General features: G+C 34.5%; 3 protein-coding genes and 1 pseudogene across 9 annotated transcripts; all 4 read left to right on the forward strand.

The window, feature by feature from the left end:
• Nucleotides 1-2,405: 2,405 nt before the first annotated feature.
• LOC140816926 (uncharacterized) lies at nucleotides 2,406-5,788 on the forward strand. The gene is made up of 4 exons (XM_073176434.1): nucleotides 2,406-2,614; nucleotides 2,999-3,255; nucleotides 3,855-4,300; nucleotides 5,278-5,788. The coding sequence occupies exons 1-4, from the start codon at nucleotides 2,502-2,504 to the stop codon at nucleotides 5,533-5,535; spliced, it is 1,074 nt and encodes a 357-aa protein (XP_073032535.1). The 5' UTR covers nucleotides 2,406-2,501; the 3' UTR covers nucleotides 5,536-5,788.
• Nucleotides 5,789-6,835: 1,047 nt separating this feature from the next.
• LOC140817186 (vacuolar protein sorting-associated protein 60.1-like) lies at nucleotides 6,836-10,403 on the forward strand. 3 transcript variants are annotated; one of them, XR_012114728.1, is made up of 6 exons: nucleotides 6,836-7,032; nucleotides 7,716-7,867; nucleotides 8,459-8,552; nucleotides 8,982-9,064; nucleotides 9,264-9,333; nucleotides 9,432-10,403. XR_012114728.1 is itself a non-coding variant. In XM_073176821.1 (5 exons), the coding sequence occupies exons 1-4, from the start codon at nucleotides 6,964-6,966 to the stop codon at nucleotides 9,060-9,062; spliced, it is 396 nt and encodes a 131-aa protein (XP_073032922.1). In that variant the 5' UTR covers nucleotides 6,836-6,963; the 3' UTR covers nucleotides 9,063-9,064; nucleotides 9,432-10,403. The 3 variants fall into 3 exon arrangements, 1 of the variants encoding a protein (XP_073032922.1); XR_012114729.1 differs by having other exon boundaries at nucleotides 9,279-9,333; XM_073176821.1 differs by lacking the exon at nucleotides 9,264-9,333.
• A 2,323-nt stretch (nucleotides 10,404-12,726) lies between these two features.
• LOC140817184 (uncharacterized) lies at nucleotides 12,727-14,270 on the forward strand (annotated as a pseudogene).
• Nucleotides 14,271-15,045: 775 nt separating this feature from the next.
• LOC140817114 (uncharacterized) lies at nucleotides 15,046-20,463 on the forward strand. 5 transcript variants are annotated; one of them, XM_073176712.1, is made up of 10 exons: nucleotides 15,046-15,262; nucleotides 15,447-15,588; nucleotides 16,543-16,603; nucleotides 16,750-16,882; nucleotides 17,157-17,280; nucleotides 17,497-17,553; nucleotides 17,700-17,796; nucleotides 18,012-18,219; nucleotides 19,215-19,275; nucleotides 20,009-20,463. In XM_073176712.1, exons 1-10 carry the CDS (start codon nucleotides 15,090-15,092, stop codon nucleotides 20,072-20,074), a joined length of 1,122 nt encoding a protein of 373 aa, XP_073032813.1. In that variant the 5' UTR covers nucleotides 15,046-15,089; the 3' UTR covers nucleotides 20,075-20,463. The 5 variants fall into 5 exon arrangements, with proteins under 5 accessions (XP_073032813.1, XP_073032814.1, XP_073032815.1 ...); XM_073176713.1 differs by having other exon boundaries at nucleotides 15,450-15,588; XM_073176714.1 differs by having other exon boundaries at nucleotides 15,066-15,262; nucleotides 15,430-15,588.
• Nucleotides 20,464-20,839: the final 376 nt, after the last annotated feature.

Here is a 20,839-nt window from a genome sequence, read left to right on the forward strand (position 1 = left end):
TCGATGATAATGTATTTTTTTAACGGGAAAACAAATAAATCACATAATAAAAACTCAAATTGCTTTCACTAATATGATCATGTTATAGGTAAAAACTTGTGTGAGACGGTTTCATGGGTCGTATTTGTGAGACGTGTATCTTATTTGAGTCACTTATGAAAAAGTATTACTTTTTATGATAAGAGTATTACTTTTACAGTGAATATGGGTAGGGTTGACCCGTCTCACAGATTATGATTCGTGAGACGGTCTCACATGAAACTCAATCCATGTTATATCTACTTGTGTCAAAAAACATCTAGAAAGACTCGGATCTTAAAAAAAATTTAGAAAATTATATATTATCGTTTCAAAATACACGAGTTGAGTTTTCCTTCCAATCCTTAAATTAACTTAAACTTTGACCATAAATTGCTGGTACTTGGAAGCCGCCGATCGAGATTGAGGAAATTGTTTTTCTTTTCAAAGAAAAATATTTCTTTGACAACAATTTTTAGCATAATTTCATCCATTGATTAGTCTGTTGTGTCTAGAATCTACCAAACCCATTCAACGGTCGATGTAACGTTAAAGTCAAAATGTTTGAACCTTACTTTTCTTAATATTTTTTATTAATAATAATGGTGCCCTTCAAGCCTGTCCAGATCATGTAATCACGAATTTTTATAGTTTGAATCATATTTTATATTATTGATATTTATATTATGAAATTTTGAAACAAATTTGAATATGATATAATTAAATTTAATATAAATGTTCTATTTGATATACTTTATAAATGGTTCAAAAACTATGTATCTAAGTATATTGTTAAATACACATGTATATTTCTACGAATTTTTTTTAACCATGTAATTATAAAAACATAATGATACAATTAAACATTTATTGCTTGACTATTGTTGATTCAATTAAAAATATATATATGATTGAAAACAATAATACTTACATTTCGTTTGAAACTGATTTTGTCATGACTCCCTGATTTGAAAATTACAAAGAAAAAAATAAAAAAGATTTAAGTATTTTAGAATCAGATTAAAGTTTGGAAAGGCAGAGAAACTTTTTAAAAATTTATAAACTTTTAATCGTTCTTAATAGTTTTAAAGTTGTTAAGAAATATTCTTGAACGATTAGATTTGTTGGACTATTAAAAATAAGTAAGTGTGGAACAGTCCGACTTCACTGTTGATGAAATATATTTGATATAAACGGTTTGAAATAAGATTTGCAAGAATGTAAAGTGTGTAATAAAATAACACAAGTATTTTTATGGAGGTCTGCATATAAAAATAATATGACATCCCTTATTTCACTTGGATAAATTTCCACTAAAAGATTTTGGTTTTACAACGTCTTGTAACAACTCATTTCAGTTATTACTTATCACTGAATAGATTGAAATTCTTAATGAGCATTTTACAAATCAAGATATTTAAGAATACTCTATTCACCACACAACGATATAAAAACCTGGCCCTACGGTCGGTTTGACAGCTGAGTTATTGGTGTAGCACGAAATGATCCTCGATGATCCGATATAAACTGAGAAGAACTTGCTTAAGTGAGCAGGTTGTCATAAAAAATATTAGGTGTACTCGAATATATTAAAATATGAAGGATTGAGATAAATTCATTGATGGAATCTCTAGGCTTATTCTCTTCAAAGTTTTGCATATTTATAATTGAAAGCTCAAACGACCGATTTTTTTTTTCAACGATCATTTGTATTATCACTCGACATAATGGACATGTCGTTTTCGTTCGTCATATGTATCATTAAATGCTCATTTAATGATTTTTGTGCTTTCGCTACTTTAATCTTTTGTTTTTCGTAAAGTTGATACACCATGTTCGAAATATGTAACTTTATGTTATTCCTAAGTTGATAAGATACTATATATGAAATCATTTTACATAGGGCAGACATTTGAAGTACTTGACTTCAATATCTTTTATGAAAACAACTATTTTATGACCGGTGGTGGCAGTGCGAGATATCAATAGTTTGAACACATGTACTACATGTGAGTTTGACATATGATACCTTGCAATCGGATTTAAAAATTATTGCCAAAACATCTTAGTCTTCTAATGGTATTGTTTGAATAGTTTGAACTGACCAACGGTGTGAAAACCTGAAAATATAATAAGAGAACGACCAGACCTAAAATAACTCGATGTTGTTATTTTGTTCCTAACCCAAACTTAGAATAATTTAAATTAATATGTTATTGTTTGAAAATGTTTAAAAAGTGAAGTGTTAGAATGTGAATTTAGATTATATTTTTTTATATTTGTTGTAAATAAATATATTTTGAAATTAATTATATTGAATTTGGGAATTGGGATTGCGTCAGTGTTTTGAAAAGTTTACCTCTTGCTCAAGCAAGCAGTATGATTATATATCCGACAAGCATTTGGCTCCCTTCCTTACTACGAATCTACGATAACACAGCACAATTGTTCATTGCTCAGTTACTTTAGTTTTGTGGTGAGCGATGGAGCGCTTAACCGGAGAAAAGAAAAGGGTGGTCGTGGTTGGCGGCGGAGTCGGCGGTTCTATGATTGCCCATACGCTTCAAAACGATGCTGATGTTGTCCTCATTGATCCGTCAGTCTGCTATCTTTCTTCGATTCCTTATTTTTTACAGTATTATTGGGTGTGTGTTTTAGCTCGATGAGTCGTTTTACACGTGGCTTGATTGCTTTGGCTGGCCTTTCTTTGATTAGATTTACGAAGTACTTGGTTTCGATTTCGATAGTGTTGTTGCCGGGGTGTAGATAAACGAACAATTCAATGAGGGTTGGTGGTATTGACCTAAAATATGATCATGATTGCAGGGTAAATAGACTTCTGACTGAAATCAGTAACAAAAAAGAATTAACTTTTTATTGTTGAGATCCAGTGTTTTTCACATGATTTGTTGTATAATCTTAATTGAGCTGTAACCTCCTAAGAGATTGGTTTCATTTGATTTGTCGAAACATAATACAGGAAGGAGTATTTAGAGATCCCCTGGGCAAAATTGAGAGCCATGGTCGAACCCTCATTTGCGGAAAGAATTTTGATCAATCACTCAGATTACCTTCCTAACGCTGAAGTTATTACATCTGCTGCAACTGGCATTACAGAAACTAATGTATTGACTGCCCAAGGTCATTCGATTGGGTATGATTATCTCGTCATTGCCACAGGCCATGCACACACCGGTGATTTTACGAAAGCTGAGAGGCTTCATTACTTTCAAGCAGGTACAATAGCTAAAAGGAAGCAACTGTGGAATGTGATTATTACAGTATTGGCATAGCAATTCAATGTGTTGGTTGTTCGAAGCTATATCTTGTATTGGATGAATCCAAATATATGTGGGTTCTGCATGAAAAAATACCTCTGGGATGTGTGATCCATATCTATAATACAAGATTATATCTCCTCTTGTGGTATAGAATAACCCCTCAATGACCTCTGTCAAAGTTGTCTTCATTTGCTTGTTTTTAACCTTCCTTTTTAATTGAAATTGCATGCTTTTAAAAACCATGATTCCCATTTGGCCAGTGATGTCATAATTTTCTCATGGCGTCTGAGTACTCATGAAATTTTATTTGTTTACTTGGGCTATTGGTCTGATATGATGCACTCATTTATATATGATTTGACCGAGTGAAATTCTAGATGGCATCCACAAAACATTAATAATTTGCTGGATCCGAACAGTTAATTTTTTACTTCCATCACAGCTGCGTATTTGTTTGTATGATTCTCTTGTTGCATTATTTGAGATTCTTCATTAAAATGTATAAATTTAATTGCCGATGCCTTTGCTGGCTTCTGACTTTCCTGTATGATGCAGAGCAAGAAAAGATAAAATCGGCCAATTCAATTTTGATTGTTGGAGGGGGGCCGACTGGTGTAGAGCTGGCAGGAGAAATCAGTGTAGATTTCCCTGATAAAAAAGTAACACTGGTGCACCGAGGATCAAGGTTATTGGAATTTATTGGAGAAAAAGCAGGGAAAAAAGCGCTAAATTGGTTGACTTCAAAGAAAGTTGAGGTCATTTTGAACCAATATGTCAATCTGGAATCTCAGAGTGATGGTGTTTACGAAACATCAGGTGGAGAGAGAATAGTAGCTGATTGCCATTTCCTGTGTGCGGGTGCGGGAATTGGCTCATCTTGGTTAAAGCAGACGATCTTGAGAGATGGCTTAGACACGGAAGGCAGGTTGATGGTTGATGCTAACTTGCGGATCAAGGGTCACCCAAATGCCTTCGCCATTGGAGATATAACTGATATTCCAGTAAGCTTTCTTTCTTTAATGCATCATTTAATTTTACTCTTAAGGGATGTAATATCCTCGTATACATTATACCTTTATACACGACTTATGGAAGGCCTGCTAGTTGGACAAAATGACTTCGTGATCAACGAAGGAAGGAAAGATCAAATAAAAATCAAGATACTTAAGAAACTTTTATTTAATTTGACACAAGTTTCTCTTGCTATGTTACTTTTGTCAATTCTATGTCTGCAACATATTTGGGAACACATAAGCACTGATGTTTTCAGATTTGAAGCATGAGAAAGGCTAAATTAACTCTGTCCCGGTTTTTTTAATGATCTCATGGTAGAGTATTGCTAAATCAGCTTGGATGCAGGTCCATGTGCCGAAACACTGAAACCTTGATTTTTTTTTCCTTCCACACAAATATACAATATGTTGGCAATACAACAAAATCTAGATTTTGCTGCTCTTGAAAGTGCCGCCTAATATCAAATTGATTTGCATATCAGTCTTGTTCAATAAATTATGAGTGCCACACAAACTATTCAATATTATCCCACACAAATCTTTACATGTGGGTGAGGAATATTTAGATACAAGTTTTGTTGGCTGGTCCAGGATTTTTCCGACAAAGACCCCTGATGTTTCTTATACTGCAAACGCTCGTGACATCTATTTATACTAGTAAATGGCCTATCTATGGTCTTGCCTTTTGGTAATACAAAATTACAAATACCTTAAAATGGAAACTTGAAACAATAATGTTTTAACATTTTTATTCCCTTTTCATTGCGTCAGTATGCTTTATAATTGAAAAAATGAGACTAATTTAACTTTTTATTCTGTTGTCGTGTCAGCATTCTTTCTCATTGAAAATAGGAGACTATATAAATCTCTACTTGTGTCGCTCGTCGCTCTATGTAGTGAAGAGTTATGTACGGAGAATACTGTACTTGAATGGTTCAGTTATTATTTGAAATCGCTTCTTGTAGGAACTGAAGCTAGGATTTTTGACCAATAACCATGCCTTGGTTGCTGCCAAGAACTTGAAATTGCTAATGAGTGGCAGAAGCAAAACTAAACTGTCTACTTACACGCCTGCTGCACCAGCAGCTATCGTTTCACTTGGACGACGAGAAGGAATAATGCAAATCCGTTGTCTTACATTTTCTGGGCGTATTCCTGGGATGATGAAATCCGGAGATTTGTTTGTGACAAAATCGCGGAAAGAACGTGGTCTGAGGTCTTAGTTAAGTTATTGAAGATTTTCTGTGGCGTGGCTATATATTTATATGCGTGTATTGTGTGTCTTTTCTTGATGTATTATTATCAATGGATTTGATTGAACTATCTCCCGCGTTGGGAATATTTGATTCACTGGTGCAGCGTGTAGCAATGCCCTGTAATTTTGTGTTTTCATGTGTAATATTTGAACAAGTGTAGTGTTTGAAGTTGAAATAAATCGGGTCAAAATTTCAAAAATGACAGTTTCTACTTTCTATATCTATACTATCTATACTATCTGTACTATTATATTAAAGATGAGCACAGATTGTACTACCTAGGATGGGACACCAAAATACTTTACTTCTACCATAATTCAAACTTTCAACACTCCATATTTAAAAGATAAAAAAACTAATTCTGTAATCTGTAATTTATTATTATTTAAACAAATTAAAAATAATAATAGCACATGCAATGCATGTGCATCTTTTACTAGTTATTCTATACTATATTATTAAGTGTGAGGACCCATAGTAACTACTAGAGGACACAATTTTTCTAATCTTACTATTTTTTTTTTTTTTCAAATTAAGATAAATATCCAGATGAGCAACCAATGATAGTAACTACACTGAGTGAGACACCAAGTTTTTTTTCCAATTTTACCCTACAGATATTAATATTACACTTTGGTTTTTTGTTATTTTTTTTTCAAATTTCAACACACACTTTTATTTTATTTTTTTATTTCACACAATTTAAATATCAATTTAGTCACCCCATAAATTATCAAATTAACTTTAGTCCATTGATAATGATAAAAATATTGTACACACGCATCGCGTGTGCATAGTCACTAGTATATAATAAAAACTTAATGTTCTTTTCTCGTTTTATAACACCTAATAATTGTTCAAAACATTTTTATGAAAAGATCTTACTTCAATCAAGAAAGAAAACTATGATTATGTTATATGTATTTGTTATACAAAAAAATAGATCTCTTGTGAGAGATTTCACAAATTTTTATCCGGTCAACACTGCTGATATTCACAATAAAAAATAATATTCTTCACATAAAAAGTAATATTTTTCATAGATGATCAAAATTAGAGATCTGACTCACAAAATACGACCTGTAATACCGTCTCACAAGTTTTTGCCAAAAAAAAGACTAACTAAAAATGAGTTCGATTTTGTGACTTAGTCCAATTAAAGCAAGTTCGATTTTTTCGGATGAAATAGAAAGACCTTTCACGCGGTAAATTTCATGTTACCATAGTAAAAATATCTCCATATTTAATCACAGAAATGGGTCCCTCGTATATTGCATCTCATTACCCCTTTCACGCCGTTCCCATTTCCCTCTCAGTCTCACGTCAAATTTGCGAGCTCGGCATTGATTTCCTTTGGAATTTGTTTTGTCATTCAATCACGGTTAGAGCGAGAAGATGATGCGAGTTTTTGGTGCGAAAAAAGACAAAGAACCACAACCATCACTTCAAGAATTCTCCGACCGGGTATGTCGTTTTAGTAATTCTGAATTCAATTTTGCTCAAGGTTTGGAGGATTCACTGATTGCTGTGGTTATCCTTTTTTTTAATGTGACGATCTCTGTTCTGTGCATCAGCATCCATTCTATATATCTATGTGGTATCAGTATTGCTGATTTGCTGGTTTAAGTTTAGTCTTTAGGCCCCATTCACAAATGAAATTATGAACACGTGTTTCTCTACCGTTTCCTGGTTTCTTCTTTAACTTATCGTTATTTCCTCGCATGTGCCTTTCACTAATGAAATTGTGCCTTCAATAGTTTTTTTTCTCCTTTCTCTATTCTGAATTTTGTCATAACTGATTGAATTGTTTAGTTGGATATTATCTATGTTTGATATTAAGATTCCTGACATTGTGAAATATTCCATTACCTATATGAACCAACTTTGTTGCCACCTGCCAGTAAACTTTCTTTAGAATCTTTGTGGTGATTATGTGACTAATGTGTTCATGCATGCTGGGAGTCTTTAGTCTTCTATTCTTCTCCAAAACATGGTGAGAACTTGATAGGCTGCTAAACTTTCTTAAGTTTCCATGTACATATCCAATTTGTGTGATTTTGTTGTGTAGTTTTATAGCTGATCATCCTCGCGGCATCGGTAATTACTCCGTTGGATCATTAAACATCTGCAGATGATTTTAATTTCAGATAAATAAAAGAGGTGACTCCATTGACGAGAAGATAAAGAAACTTGATGCTGAACTTGCTAGATACAAAGATCAGATCAAGAAAACTCGACCTGGTCCAGCACAAGAAGCCGTCAAAGCTAGAGCCACGAGGATTCTCAAGCAAAAGAGAATGTGAGCTACTTCCTCTGTTTGAGTGGTTATTAGTTTCCATCTCTACTTTGTACATTTCGTTATCGAATCATTCTTCTTGCTAACGGTTTAGATGGGTAATTTTCATGTTGTACATGAGGTGAAATCTGGGAATTCTTAAGGAAAGTTGATCAGGGAGTGTTTGGTTTCATTAGATTTGATTTTTATATGTTGGTAGCTTTGATTTCCACTCTGAAGTTATCTGCATCGATGATTAGAAATCCAGCTCAGATTCCATGGCTCAAAGATGCTCTAGTGAACATAACCCTTTATCTGTCTTCGAACTGTTTGATCCTGCTGATGTGAACTATGCTATGGGGTCGGAAAGCAGTTTGTGGCTTAGTGGAAGTTTTGACCTAGATGATGTGAACTATGCTATGAAAAAACTCGCTATTTAGTTCATTGGCAGTGTGCAATAGCAAGGAAATTAACATCCACTAGAACAGTTTTCAAAAAAAAAAAAAACAATTTACTAGAACACGCTTTACATATTGCCTGAATGGCTACACACAAATAAGATCAGGTCACTCACATTTTGATAAAATTGACAGTTTCTCGAATATATTCGAACAGATATGAAGGTCAACGCGATGTGCTATACAATCGGACATTCAACCTAGATCAAGTTGCCTTTGCTGTGGATGGAATCAAAGATGCCCAACAAACAGTATGTTTATCTTCTCCGTAATGACTCCATGTCAAAATGCACATTCAGTCCATTCCCAGTTTCCCATGGTTGTTGCCAGGAAAATTAAATCATTATCGTTCTATTTTCAGATACGCGTTTTGTAGAAGTCGAATGTCATAGATATCTGTATTATAGATTGTGTTGTTTAAGTATCCACAACCCTGATCAACAGATATTCTGCATGATATTGACCTTCTATTGGCTTGTGTAGTTATTTTATGGTTTAGAACGTTTGTTTTGTTGCGATCTAAAGCAAATTTTTTTTTTATGTTTGTTTACTCAATTCGTATAGTCCGTCAATTCTGGAGCTTTGTGATGAATGCGTTATAGAACTATTTATGATCCTGTCATCGAGTATCACTTTTCTGGGTTCATCAAGTTCACACAACAATGTATTTTCCTTGTTAGTTCCCCACAGGGAAAAGTTCAAGACTTGTGGGGCGGAGCTTACTCTGTAACGTGATTGGAAACTGCTGCCTACCTCCTTAGAGGTAGGGGGATCACCCAGTTGTCATGTAGAAGGGGACTTCTGTTGTGATATTTTGTGACTAATCCTGCACTAATATTCTGATATGCTATCATGTTCCTATCAAAGTTTCAAATGTTTTAGTGGTTGGCACTTTTAGAAACTCAGATACATTTGTTTATCACTTTTGCTAATTAAAACTAATTATATCACATACTCTCAACATGTCTGCTTTGAAGTCGGCGAATAAAGATCTCAAAGGAATGATGAAGACTGAAAATTCAAGATATAGATGTGTGTAACCTCACTCGTAACACCTTTCTCTTTTGACCAAAGTATTGTTTTGTTTGATATTTTTCTTATATTTCCTAGTGGAATTTGATTGTTTGTAGAACTTACAAGATGAAATGTTGGACTTCATGGGTGTGAGCAATGAAATCCAAGAGTCTATGATGTTCCTGATGACATCGATGAGGATGAACTCTTGTGTGGTAAGATTGAATCTGAACTCCCTTATTAATTTAAATCAAGAGCCTTTAAGAATTATAATGAAGGGTGTTGGTATGATACTTTGCGTTGATGAAATACTAGAATTGTACTTCTGCGTAAATAATGAGAATCTGAAAATTTAAGCTGCTCATTCTTTCGTTCCATCAAATGATAAACTCGGTTCTTATTTCAAACTTTGTGCTGTATTAAGATGATCTACCACCCATCTTCAAATTTCCATCGAGGGGTTCATTCATGTTGTGATAAATTCTTATCTTTCTTGCTTTAAATGTGCAAACATATGCTTTTATACCCTCTAATAATCAATTGATGGTGATAATAATTGTTTTGATTTTGATGTTGAGTGACACATATTAAGGTACTTGTAAAAGCCAATCTAATTTTGCTACAAGTGATAGAAGTACTCTCACATTATTTAACTTGGCTAGAGGTGCAAAAGTTTCATGGTAGTCAATACCATAAGTTTGGGTAAATCCTTTAGCTACCAATCTTGCGATATATCTATCACGTGACCCGTGTGACTTGTATTTTGTTGTAAACACCCACTTGTATCCCAACCCTTCCTTACCTCTCGGTAGGTCGACCATCTCCCACGTCTAGTTCTTTTCAAGAGCTCTTGTTTCCTCAAACACAGCCACTTTCCACTTCGGAACTTTTAGAGCATCCTGCACACATTTAGGAACCTCCAAACAGGAGAGCTTTGATGTAAAGGAACGGAAATTAGGTGAGAGCTTATCATACGAAATATAGTTAGAAAAGGGGTGTTTGATACACGACCTTACACCCTGTGCGAAGATCAATGGGTATATCTAAATTCATTAAGTTCGCTAGATTCAGATATGAAAGGACTGGAATGTGCAATGTTCAATGTGGTATTCCTGGCGAGCCGGGGGTTGAGTCATGATCACGCAAAGGAAGCAGCGGATTTCTCCATTTTAAGTGTCCAGTCGTGAATAGACAATATCATATGGTAGTACTCTTGTGTTTATGATTTATTCTAAATTTTATGCACCATTCCTGTTATTGTATATTTTGTATGGCCATCTCTTTCCTATCCTTGAGATTGAGTACTTTCGCTGACAGGCTTGGATGAACTGGATTACTTATTTCCTTAACATCACCCGAGGTTAGAGTCGGTTCATGTCTCCAACCGGACGGATGGCCGTGGACCGGTTACCGAACTCAGACCGGTCGGATATAATTAAAAACCGAAAAGTCTGGGTTAAACCTTGAAGCATGTTCAAGCATGTTTCTTTTATGATTATATAAAATAAAAAAATAGGTTTATTGAGACCGTCGTGGAACGGTTGCGTTGAACCTTTTTAGACCTTGGTCCGGTTATAAAAACACTGATCAGTTGCAGACCTTGCTAATATCATATATTCATCTGTCCCTATCTTTGCATTCTTGATTTATTGGTTGTTTGACACAATTATCGAATGGTATTTGATGATGTGCAACAGCTCAGGATTAAACGAAAACCAGTGTTATAACAAAAATATGTTGTTGACATGTCAGTGGACCGATTCTTTTTCTTGTTTTTGGTATGTGGTCTTATTGGGGTTTTCCATCTTATTGGTTTATCTTTGTGCAATCTGTCGCTGACCATGGTTCGCTTTGAACTATCCACTGAAAGCGGGCCATGGCTCGATTTGAACAGTAGGTTGAAATTGTCTATTAAACCGGAATCCGAGCCATCTTTTCAAAATTAGAACTTGAATAGTTGCCATCTTCAACTATGACACCTTTTTGCCCTAATCTGCAGTCATTTGAAACATTATATATAAAATATAACACCTCATTTTCAGTCAGATCAATTATCACTCGACCATTCACGAAGACCTTGAAGGGTTGATTTGTGCTGCAACTATCGTATTCCCCTCTCGACACTTCAACCACATCGTAATGTCCTAAATTGAAGTCGAAATCTGTATGCAAATCGAAATGAAACCATAAAAGCTTGGATTAACGACTGTCTCAAATCTATATTTTTTTTTTCTAAAAAAAAGAAAGAAAAAGAAAAGCCCATCAATTGTGAAATCTTTTCCTTTCATCATAACGAATGTAAAATGCAAGAAAAATAAAGAATTACATAATATGTCACCGATGTGAGAGGAATGAGAGGAGGACCAATTGGCATAGAAGCCATGTACTGGTTGGATGGACCAGATTGAATCTCCAACGACATGTTGCAAAATACACGAACCATCCATTAACACAAGCAAAAGTACTGTGACTGTCAGTAAAATCTCACTTTGTTTTGCTATTTTTTTTTTATGTTTCGAAGAAGAAGAACAAGAGTAGATTTTATAGATGCCAGTTGTAAGTTTGTGGAATAGTGCGACGGTCGAGGAGAAAGCACATATACATTGTTTTAGATTATATTTTCTGTTCAACTTTTTGTTCTCACTAGTTAGCTTCTAACTTATGTCCACTTCGCTCACTAATTTGCAAGCTACTGCATCAACACAGAGTTTATTTAGTGCACGATAGCGGCTGTTGTTCTATCGTCAATTTTTTTAAAATTAGTAAGGCATTTTTTAATATTGAATTGGAGAGTTCTTTTAGAACTTAAGCAATAAGGCATTTTCTCATATTTTAATATTTAGACTAAAATAACAGTTTTCTCATATATTAGACTAACAGTTTTCTCATTATTCAATGAGAGTAGATTTCTTGTGAGACAGTCTCACGAATTTTTATCTGTGAGATGGGTCAATCCTACCGATATTCACAATAAAAAGTAATACTCTTAGCATAAAAAGTAATACTCTTAGCATAAAAGTAATATTTTTTCATGGATAACCCAAATAATATATATGTTTCACAAAATACGACACGTAAGACTGTCTCACACAATTTTTATCATTTAATGAAGTACATGCAAACAGGTAAACCACTTTTATAATTAATATATAATATGTGTATATATATATATATATAGTATTATAAAATATATTTCATTAGCCTTAAATATAAGAGTGAGTCTCATGTGAGACCGTCTCACGTGAGATCGTCTCACGGATCTTATTCTGTAAGACGGGTCAACCCTACTCATATTCACAATAAAAAGTAATACTCTTAACATAAAAAGTAATACTTTTTCATGGATGACCCAAATAAGAGATCCGTCTCACAAATACCGACCCGTAAAACCGTCTCACACAAGTTTTTGCCTAAATATAATACTTGCAATTGGAATTATAATATATAATTTCTAAATTGGGACCATTACGAAAGGTTGACCTGGGAAAAAATGAAAAACGGTTGGTAATTCAGCTGGCAAACGACCTCGATCATTTTCAAATAAAAGGAAGCACGGGTCTTACTAGCCGTTAACACCTGCAACATTATCTCCTCTCTGGATCCACACCCAACACTTTTTTTTTCTTTTGTAAATCCTTAAACCTGTAAAATTCATTTCAAACTCTTGATCGGATCCTTTTTTCTCTGAATCTTGGATCTGAATCAGTAGAGGTGGAAAAAAATGAAAGAAGTGAAAGGGAAGCTGATGAAGAAGTTTCAAACAATCAAGGAAATTGGGTACTTGAAAACTGAAAGAATCCTTCAGGTAAATGTGTTAGATTATGGTTTTTATACATCGAAGTTGATCACGGGTTCCGCAGCGGGTTTGATGCCCATTCGGAAAGAACCTGTAAACCAGCTATCTGATGACAAGTTTCAAGTTCAAGAACCTGATATCGTTGAGGCATCAAAGCTGATGAAAGGCCTTGATAATCAAAAATTGGAATTTGCAGGTGATAGTGATGTTAAAGAACATATCAGGCCGGAAATGGAGAGAAAGTTAAATGAATCGAAAGAAAATTCGAGGTTAATCAATACATGGAGGTCCAAAGTTGAGATCTTGGAAGACAATGAACTCCGAGAAGTGGAGAGGGAAATAGTCCCTTTATCAGAGATTGACGTGTCGTCTTTCAGGCGGCCAGATTTGGATTCGAGGACCCTTTTCGATCCCAGACTTCTTGCAGCTTTTGAGCTGGCGGTTATGGAAGTTAAGGCCCTAGAGGCAGAGAGGAGATCAAGAAATATGTTGAAAATCTTCCAAGAAAATGATGGCAACGAACAACCCCCAATAAAATCCCGAAAATTGGACGAAACCACCGATCCCCTAGATGAATTTGCAGAGAAATGCCCGCCAGGGGGGAGCGACTCAGTCGTTCTTTACACAACCGGCCTAAGAGGGATACGGAAAACATTCGAGGACTGCCGTAGGATCAGATCATTGCTAGAAAACCTTAGAATCTTGTTCTTCGAGAAAGACATATCGATGCATTCGGTGTTTAAGGAAGAACTGTGGGTCATTTTGGGTGCTAAAGAAGTTCCCCCAAGATTGTTTGTAAAGGGCAGATACATTGGAGGAGCTGAACTAGTGTTGTCATTGCATGAATTAGGCAAACTTAGGCCACTTTTTGAAGGGATTCCAAGCTGATAGGAGTGAAGGGCCTTGTGAAGGGTGTGGTGGGATAAGGTTCGTTGTGTGTTTTAATTGCAATGGCAGCCATAAAATAATGGTCGAAGGATGTTTTGAGGCAATAATTTGCTCAGAATGTAATGAAAATGGGGTGATTATATGCCCATTTTGCTGTTGAATTATAATCCAAAATGCTGTTAGTGTCTGTAGGGATGATATATTCTTTCATTTGTTAATAATAAAGGGCGTAGTGTGCGACTTGGGAGATTGGACTTCCATTGTTGTGTAATGTATTTTTTTCTGAAAATATTTATCAAAGTTCTTTAATTCATTTTAGTTACATGTTAGAATTATATATTTGTTTACATAAATAGAATGTTGTTTCCGAGGTTACTTCAATTTAAAATGAAAGTTTGTAGTAACTTGATGAAATATGAGGGCGACTATTAGAGGTGCAAAATTAATTCCATTTTTGTGACGTATAGGAAAGTATACTCTATATTAGTTACTAACTCACACTATTATTAAAACTAAAATTATAGTGATGACAAATATAAATTATTTTTAAAAAGTAATAAAACTCGTAGAAGTATGCAACACATGCATAATAACACTAATATAAACGTTTCGTCAATATACATAACGATATATAAATATTGTTATAAATATCTTTAAATAAAAAACATACATTATTGATAATACATCTAAGGTGAGGTTATACAATGAGGATTCTTTAGTGATTTGATTATATTTTTTCCGGTCTCTCAAAAAACGATGAAATGTTGTCTTGCCAAAGCTTTTTGCACACTCGTTATTCGAGCTAGCACCTAATTCTCTTCTTATTCGGATGAGACGGTAGACGAGTTGGTTCGAGTGGAGAAAATAATGGTTTTATTCCACTTTAAAAAAAAAAACACTCAACTTCATGGTAATGATGTCATATTTATACACACAAAAAATTTTATTACTAGATATAAATTTTTAAGCCGGTTTTTCATAAAAAAAAATATTTTTTATCAAAAGTATATTCCACCTATATGACATTTATAGTCGGACTCAAACCTAATCATACTCAAACCTATCGGATCGGTTCAACCCAAACCCGCCCATGAAGGAAAACAAGGAAGAGCCATGGCTGCAAAATGACTGTCACATATCATTTACAGTTCTTCTTCTTTCCTCTCTCATGAGAAATCTGATTCGCACTTCAATTCGTCCAATTTACTCTGAAACAATTTTCTATCCGCTGCCTCGATTTATCCCTTTCTCCTTCAAGTTCAGGTGCACCATTTTTGTTTTCCACATTATATGCATCACATGAAAAAATGCATGGAATTTACACAAAATTTTACAGCATATATTTGATATACATCGTCACGAATTTATTATCTCGCTTGTTCCATTAGTGGGTTGTCGTTATTTTGGTGATTTGATACACTGCGTGACAGAATAGAGTGTGATGCAGAAGATACACCAAGAGTGGAAAACATCAAGGCGAAATCATGGAGCATGTTGTGTTTGACGGCGTTGAAGTAATGGTGGGTGACCCTCAGTTTCTTCAGAGAAAAATATCCGCTGTTCGATTTGAGGGTCCAGCAAAGCTTCAGGTTTTGTTTTGGTCCCTTATGTTTTAATTAGTTGTTTCGGTGCGGATTTATATTAATAACAGCAACTTGAGCCAGATTATGAAGCTCGTGTGTTACATTGTTTGATTCTTGTTACCTATGACTTATGCTGGTAATTTTGGTTCTTCTTGGAGACTTGATGGTTCAACCACAACCTACTTTACGTGGCTGTAATTAGATGAGCCAGGCTCGAGATTTCGTGAGGGAGGAAATATATTTATCGTCGCAATTGCATTTTTAGAACCATAAGTTCAAATTTTTTTCCTTAGGAGAGGATGAGAGAGAGAGATTTTGATTAGTTAATATGATTTGCATATGATGTCTAAGAGTCTAAGTCGGGATTCCAGTTTCTTCAAGGTTGTGATGCACCAACCACATGAATGACACTTTGAATTCGATATGAAATTTTTTTGTATTGTCCCCTCCACCCCCCCCCTCCCTCCACCTCTCACAAAAAAAGAATCGATTATGATTAAATCATGTTGACTACTCTGAGCTACCTAAAGGCTTAACCCTAAATTGATGTCCGTGAAGTGTTGTATTAAAAATATCATTTTTTTCAACTGAAAAATCTAATATTACCCCGCTTGTAAATTGTTTTTTATGAAAGTTCGTTCATCTGAGAACTAACTTCCACAAATGCCTTATAGTTTCAACAATAAGTAGGGTGAGCATCTGCATCACTGCATCAGCCATTTGGGCATCGTTTGCAAGTGTGCTTTATGCACACTTTTAGACATACAAAAATCTTTGGAAACACATCAATCTAGTTGATCTTGTCTTGTGGCCTTGCATTGTCAAAGCAGCCAATTTTATTTGTTTTTAAATGGATTTTGCAATTAATGGTTTATCTACGTGGTTGTCAATTATGTTTTTGATAGTTTTCTTTTTGGTCATGTATGAATTTGTCACTCGTATCATATTTCAATATAATAGGTTATTGCTGATTTTGATGCTACTCTAACAAAATACAGGATCCATGGACAGAGAGGGCAAAGTATGCATCTTCCAGTTTTTCATTCAATTTCCTTCTTTTATAGAATTCTAATCGCATTCAGAAACATTAGTGCAGCTATAAATAAGAAACACTTGTTGAACAGTTTTCTTTTTTGGTTATTGAATTGTTGAGCTTAAACTGTGTAGGTAGTCATGGAATTCTGCAGCAGGGGAATCCTGAATATGATCTCAAGAGGCAAAACTTATATGATTATTATCATCCTTTAGAAATCGACCCCACAATTCCACTTGATGAGAAAGCCAAACTCATGGAAGAGTGGTACGAGAGTTTCATTCTTTGAAATTCATACAGGATCTCAGCTAGATCACTATCCACGCAATTGCTGAAATTATATTGTGATATTCTATAAAAGAATATGCTAGATCCCTATTTCAATATTGCAGAAATTGTCGTGTTATCTTCTATGGAAGATTATGGTTTCTTAGATTTGACCCTTGCCCTTTTTTCATGCTGTCAGTATACTAGATTTAGAATTTTTGGTTTAAAAATTGCTTGGCTTTTGGTAGCATAAATGTTTGATTCTATTTATTAGGTGGGAGAAAACCCACGGTCTTCTTATTGAGGGAGGACTCACTTTTGATGCAATAAGGAGCTCTGTGGCTAATTCCAAGATTGCTTTCAGGGATGGTGTTATTGAACTTTTTGAACTTTTGGAGGTATAATTAATGGTTACCTACTGGGCTTCTCTTTTACATGTAATAAAAGGAGAGTTTCAAATTAAATTGGTTGTCTTACCGCGAAAATATGCAACATTTGCCCAATATAATATTTCCAGTTCTGGTTAAATATGTTCTGATGATGGTGGCAGAGCAACCAAAATTCACGCAACAATACTATAGTAATTTTCTGAAGTAGATTAGTGTTTCTTGCAGAAGAGCAATGTTCCTGTCCTTATATTTTCTGCTGGCCTTGCGGATATAATTCAAGAGGTTGGTTATCTGAGTTGTAGTTGTTTTTCATGATTCTGAATTTCTGTCGAGTTATATAATAATCTTTTGTGAAGTTATAATCCCTTCGAAAAGTGGAGGTAGAAAACATTTCTTTTTGGGGCTTATATTTGGTGGCTTCTTATCAGGTGCTGAGACAGAAACTTCATAGGTCTTTTGATAATGTTAAAATTGTATCCAACCGAATGGTTTTCGATCAGAGTGGCAATCTTGTGTCATTTAAAGGTAATGTTCTTGTTTTCACTAGAAGTATCAGTTGAAGTAATTTGTGCTGCCTCGAATACCTGTGATGAATATTCTAATACTATAATAGTGTCGTGTTTGGAGGTTTGCTTAATGAAAAATCATTGAAAGTTAATGAATCTGAATGGACCACCCATTTTTTCTTCTTCCTTTCTTAGAAAAAAGTATCAGTGAGGATAATCCATTTTTTATTACAGGGAAAACAATCCACGTACTGAATAAGAATGAGCATGCGATTGATATGGCTGGGCTTGTCCGTGGTCAATTAGGTGACCCAAATGGAATTACAAATGATGCATCCTCTGTGAAATTGAGGACGAATGTGCTACTTCTGGGTGATCACATCGGAGATTTGGGAATGTCTGATGGATTGAACTACAATACAAGAATATCTGTGGGATTCCTGTGAGTATCAATCGTTCCTTGAAAATTTCATGGCTATATTGCATCTTGAATTCAATTTTTCTTAGCAGGGAAATGTGTTATGAGCTTAGCTGGCACCAGTGCTTTCGATTTTTGTTCTATTAATTTCCTCGTTTAATTTATTAATATCTTTTCTTTTGGCAAGTTAATATCTTTTTAACAGAAGTGAAATGTCCATATGGGTGAAATTATTGACAAAATCATGCGTAGATAAGTTATGTTTCTATATGATCTCATTTTTCATCTTAAACTTCTTCACTTGGACCTTATTATATAGACTCGTGATATGTTTTTGTAATTAATGATTCTGTATATTATTGAGTGATCAAGACTTGTTATAAAGGTGGAAAGAAGTATGGGATTTCTTCCCTGGACACATGGAATTTGATCTATATCTATCATCTGATAATAGTTTTTAATCCATCTAGGGATAGTTCTTAAGTATGTTATCAGTATCATTGCAACCAAACTCGGTATGATGGAATTTAGCATGTAAGGATAAACAGGAATTTGATCCAGACTAGGACTGGCATGGATCAATTAGTCTTCATTGCTCCCCTATAGAGTTGCAAGAAGTTGGTTTTCTTACAAAAGTATTGCATAAGTTGGATTTGAGTCCAATATACATGAGCTGGGAATGAGTGATTGTATTTTATTTATCTAGGGATAATACATGTCTATCTATGTTGTAGATTGTACTTTGCATAAAAATGAATTTTATGAAAATAATGTAGTGGAAATCTTTGCCCTTAAGACTCTAATCACTGCCCTATAAAAGTATATACACCTATAATGGAGTATGAACGTTTAGTTGCCAAGAATTCTCTAGTATCAGTTGTTTGATGAGAAATTCCCTGTTATTGGAACTTATTTTTTGTCATTTGTTATATTCAGTAATGAAAAATATACTACTGCAATTCTGAGATGCATTCTTCAAACTATTTTAGACACATGACCTTATCAAGTATTTCTTGCAGGAATGACAACATTGAGAGCTCTCGTGATACCTACCGTAAATCATTTGATGTGGTGTATATGGTGAGTACAAAGCTTCTGATAACTTACCCCTTTATCTCTTCTCTGAAGCAAATATTTGCAGAATGGTTATCCGTACCACAATGCTGAAAAAAAACTGATGTTTCATCGCATTGAAAAAGGGTGGCCGCTGTTCCCATTGCTGGGAAATATCTATATTTCAGCTTAGTTGATATCGATTATTTTTGCCAGAGACAAGTGCAAATGTTGAGCTTGTCTCCTTGATTTCACATGTCAAATGTCAGAATCAAGTTCATGCATCTTATCCATGTGCTGGTGTAAACCGAAAAAAATCTGCTATTTCACAAAGATATAATAAAAGAAGAATAACTCACCTTATCCTTCTGCAATGGGCATAATCTTAAAGTCACGAAAGAGTTTATCTTGGGATGTCTTTCTACTACACCAGATGCACTGATTGTAATTTGATCTTGTGAGTTTTGTGTTCCATTTCATATGAAGAAATAGTTATCAATTCACTTGTTGTCTCTAAGGAAAACAGTTCCCGGTAAAAAGAGTAGAGGGCTTGATGGTATGATTTAGTTATCACTCGAGCACTTGATGCACATGATCTTTTGCTATTTTTGTGTGTGTCAAGCATTTTTAAGTGCATGAGACTCAATGATTTTTGAGTCATTGCAATGGAAGATTTTGTACCGTAGCTACATTTGAAATTATGCACTTGGTTATAGTTAATTAATTTTTTTTTGAATTTCTGGAGTGCTTTCTCGTGCAGAATGATGCACCAATGTGGGGAGTTGTGAAGCTTGCTTCTCAGCTTTGTTCACCTGTATGTGATTGAAAGTTACGGGTCTCTTGCAAAATAACATGGCTCGAGTTGTTCCTTGTTTCCAAGGTGAAATGACTAAAACAGAGCTTGCTTGCCCGGACAACGAGTATTGTGCAAGCTATTTCGGTTGATGGCTTCTCGTCATCAGTACTGTTTTTTGGGTTCTGCTCTATTTTTGCTTTACCAGATGTTCATACTGATAAACTCGGCCTCAAATTTAGGATTCAGTAAGTCATAGATTATTATTTCAAAAGGTTGATGCAGTCATCATTCTGTCATGATTGAATTGTTGATTTAGAGGCCTCGTTTAATCGAGTCAGATTTGAAAAGATCTGCCTCACTCTCTTTTACTTTCCTGTTCATTTTAATTCATGTCAGAAAGTGTAAGAAATTTTGCAGTTTTATCCTTTTTTCTTTTGTGCATATCAAATTTTCGCTTTACTAGTGGTTACTTTGGACGAATAATTCTGTATAGGACTTGAGATGTGTATATCCTTGTATCTCATAAATTTAGAAGTAACAAAAAATTATTTAATACAATTTTTTTATACGTATGCATGCATCATATGCCAAGTGACACATGCTAGTATATACTAAAAATTAAAGTAACTAACAAACTTTAACCATAGTTCGAACTTTTATTTATTTTCAATATAGTTCGAACGTTTATTTTTTTGAGTTCACTGGTTAAATTTAAATTAACCGAATCGAGATGCAATGCAAAGCCTAGGTTCATCTAAACTTAATGATCGAGTTCAAATGTGACAGGAACATTCA

This window comes from Primulina eburnea, chromosome 16 (assembly GCF_022965805.1).
Source record: "Primulina eburnea isolate SZY01 chromosome 16, ASM2296580v1, whole genome shotgun sequence".
NCBI classification, from domain to species: Eukaryota; Viridiplantae; Streptophyta; class Magnoliopsida; order Lamiales; family Gesneriaceae; genus Primulina; species Primulina eburnea.

Bases quoted from the DNA above. Each gene is read 5' to 3' on its own strand.
- LOC140816926 (XM_073176434.1), top strand. From the start codon at position 2,502: ATGGAGCGCTTAACCGGAGAAAAGAAAAGGGTGGTCGTGGTTGGCGGC. The intron at 2,615-2,998 runs GTCAGTCTGCTA...AACATAATACAG, and splicing joins GATGTTGTCCTCATTGATCC to GAAGGAGTATTTAGAGATCC. The intron at 3,256-3,854 runs GTACAATAGCTA...TGTATGATGCAG, and splicing joins GCTTCATTACTTTCAAGCAG to AGCAAGAAAAGATAAAATCG.
- LOC140817186 (XM_073176821.1), top strand. From the start codon at position 6,964: ATGATGCGAGTTTTTGGTGCGAAAAAAGACAAAGAACCACAACCATCA. The intron at 7,033-7,715 runs GTATGTCGTTTT...TTTTAATTTCAG, and splicing joins TTCAAGAATTCTCCGACCGG to ATAAATAAAAGAGGTGACTC. The intron at 7,868-8,458 runs GTGAGCTACTTC...ATATTCGAACAG, and splicing joins ATTCTCAAGCAAAAGAGAAT to ATATGAAGGTCAACGCGATG.
- LOC140817114 (XM_073176712.1), top strand. From the start codon at position 15,090: ATGAAGGAAAACAAGGAAGAGCCATGGCTGCAAAATGACTGTCACATA. The intron at 15,263-15,446 runs GTGCACCATTTT...AGTGTGATGCAG, and splicing joins CCTTTCTCCTTCAAGTTCAG to AAGATACACCAAGAGTGGAA. The intron at 15,589-16,542 runs GTTTTGTTTTGG...TCAATATAATAG, and splicing joins AGGGTCCAGCAAAGCTTCAG to GTTATTGCTGATTTTGATGC.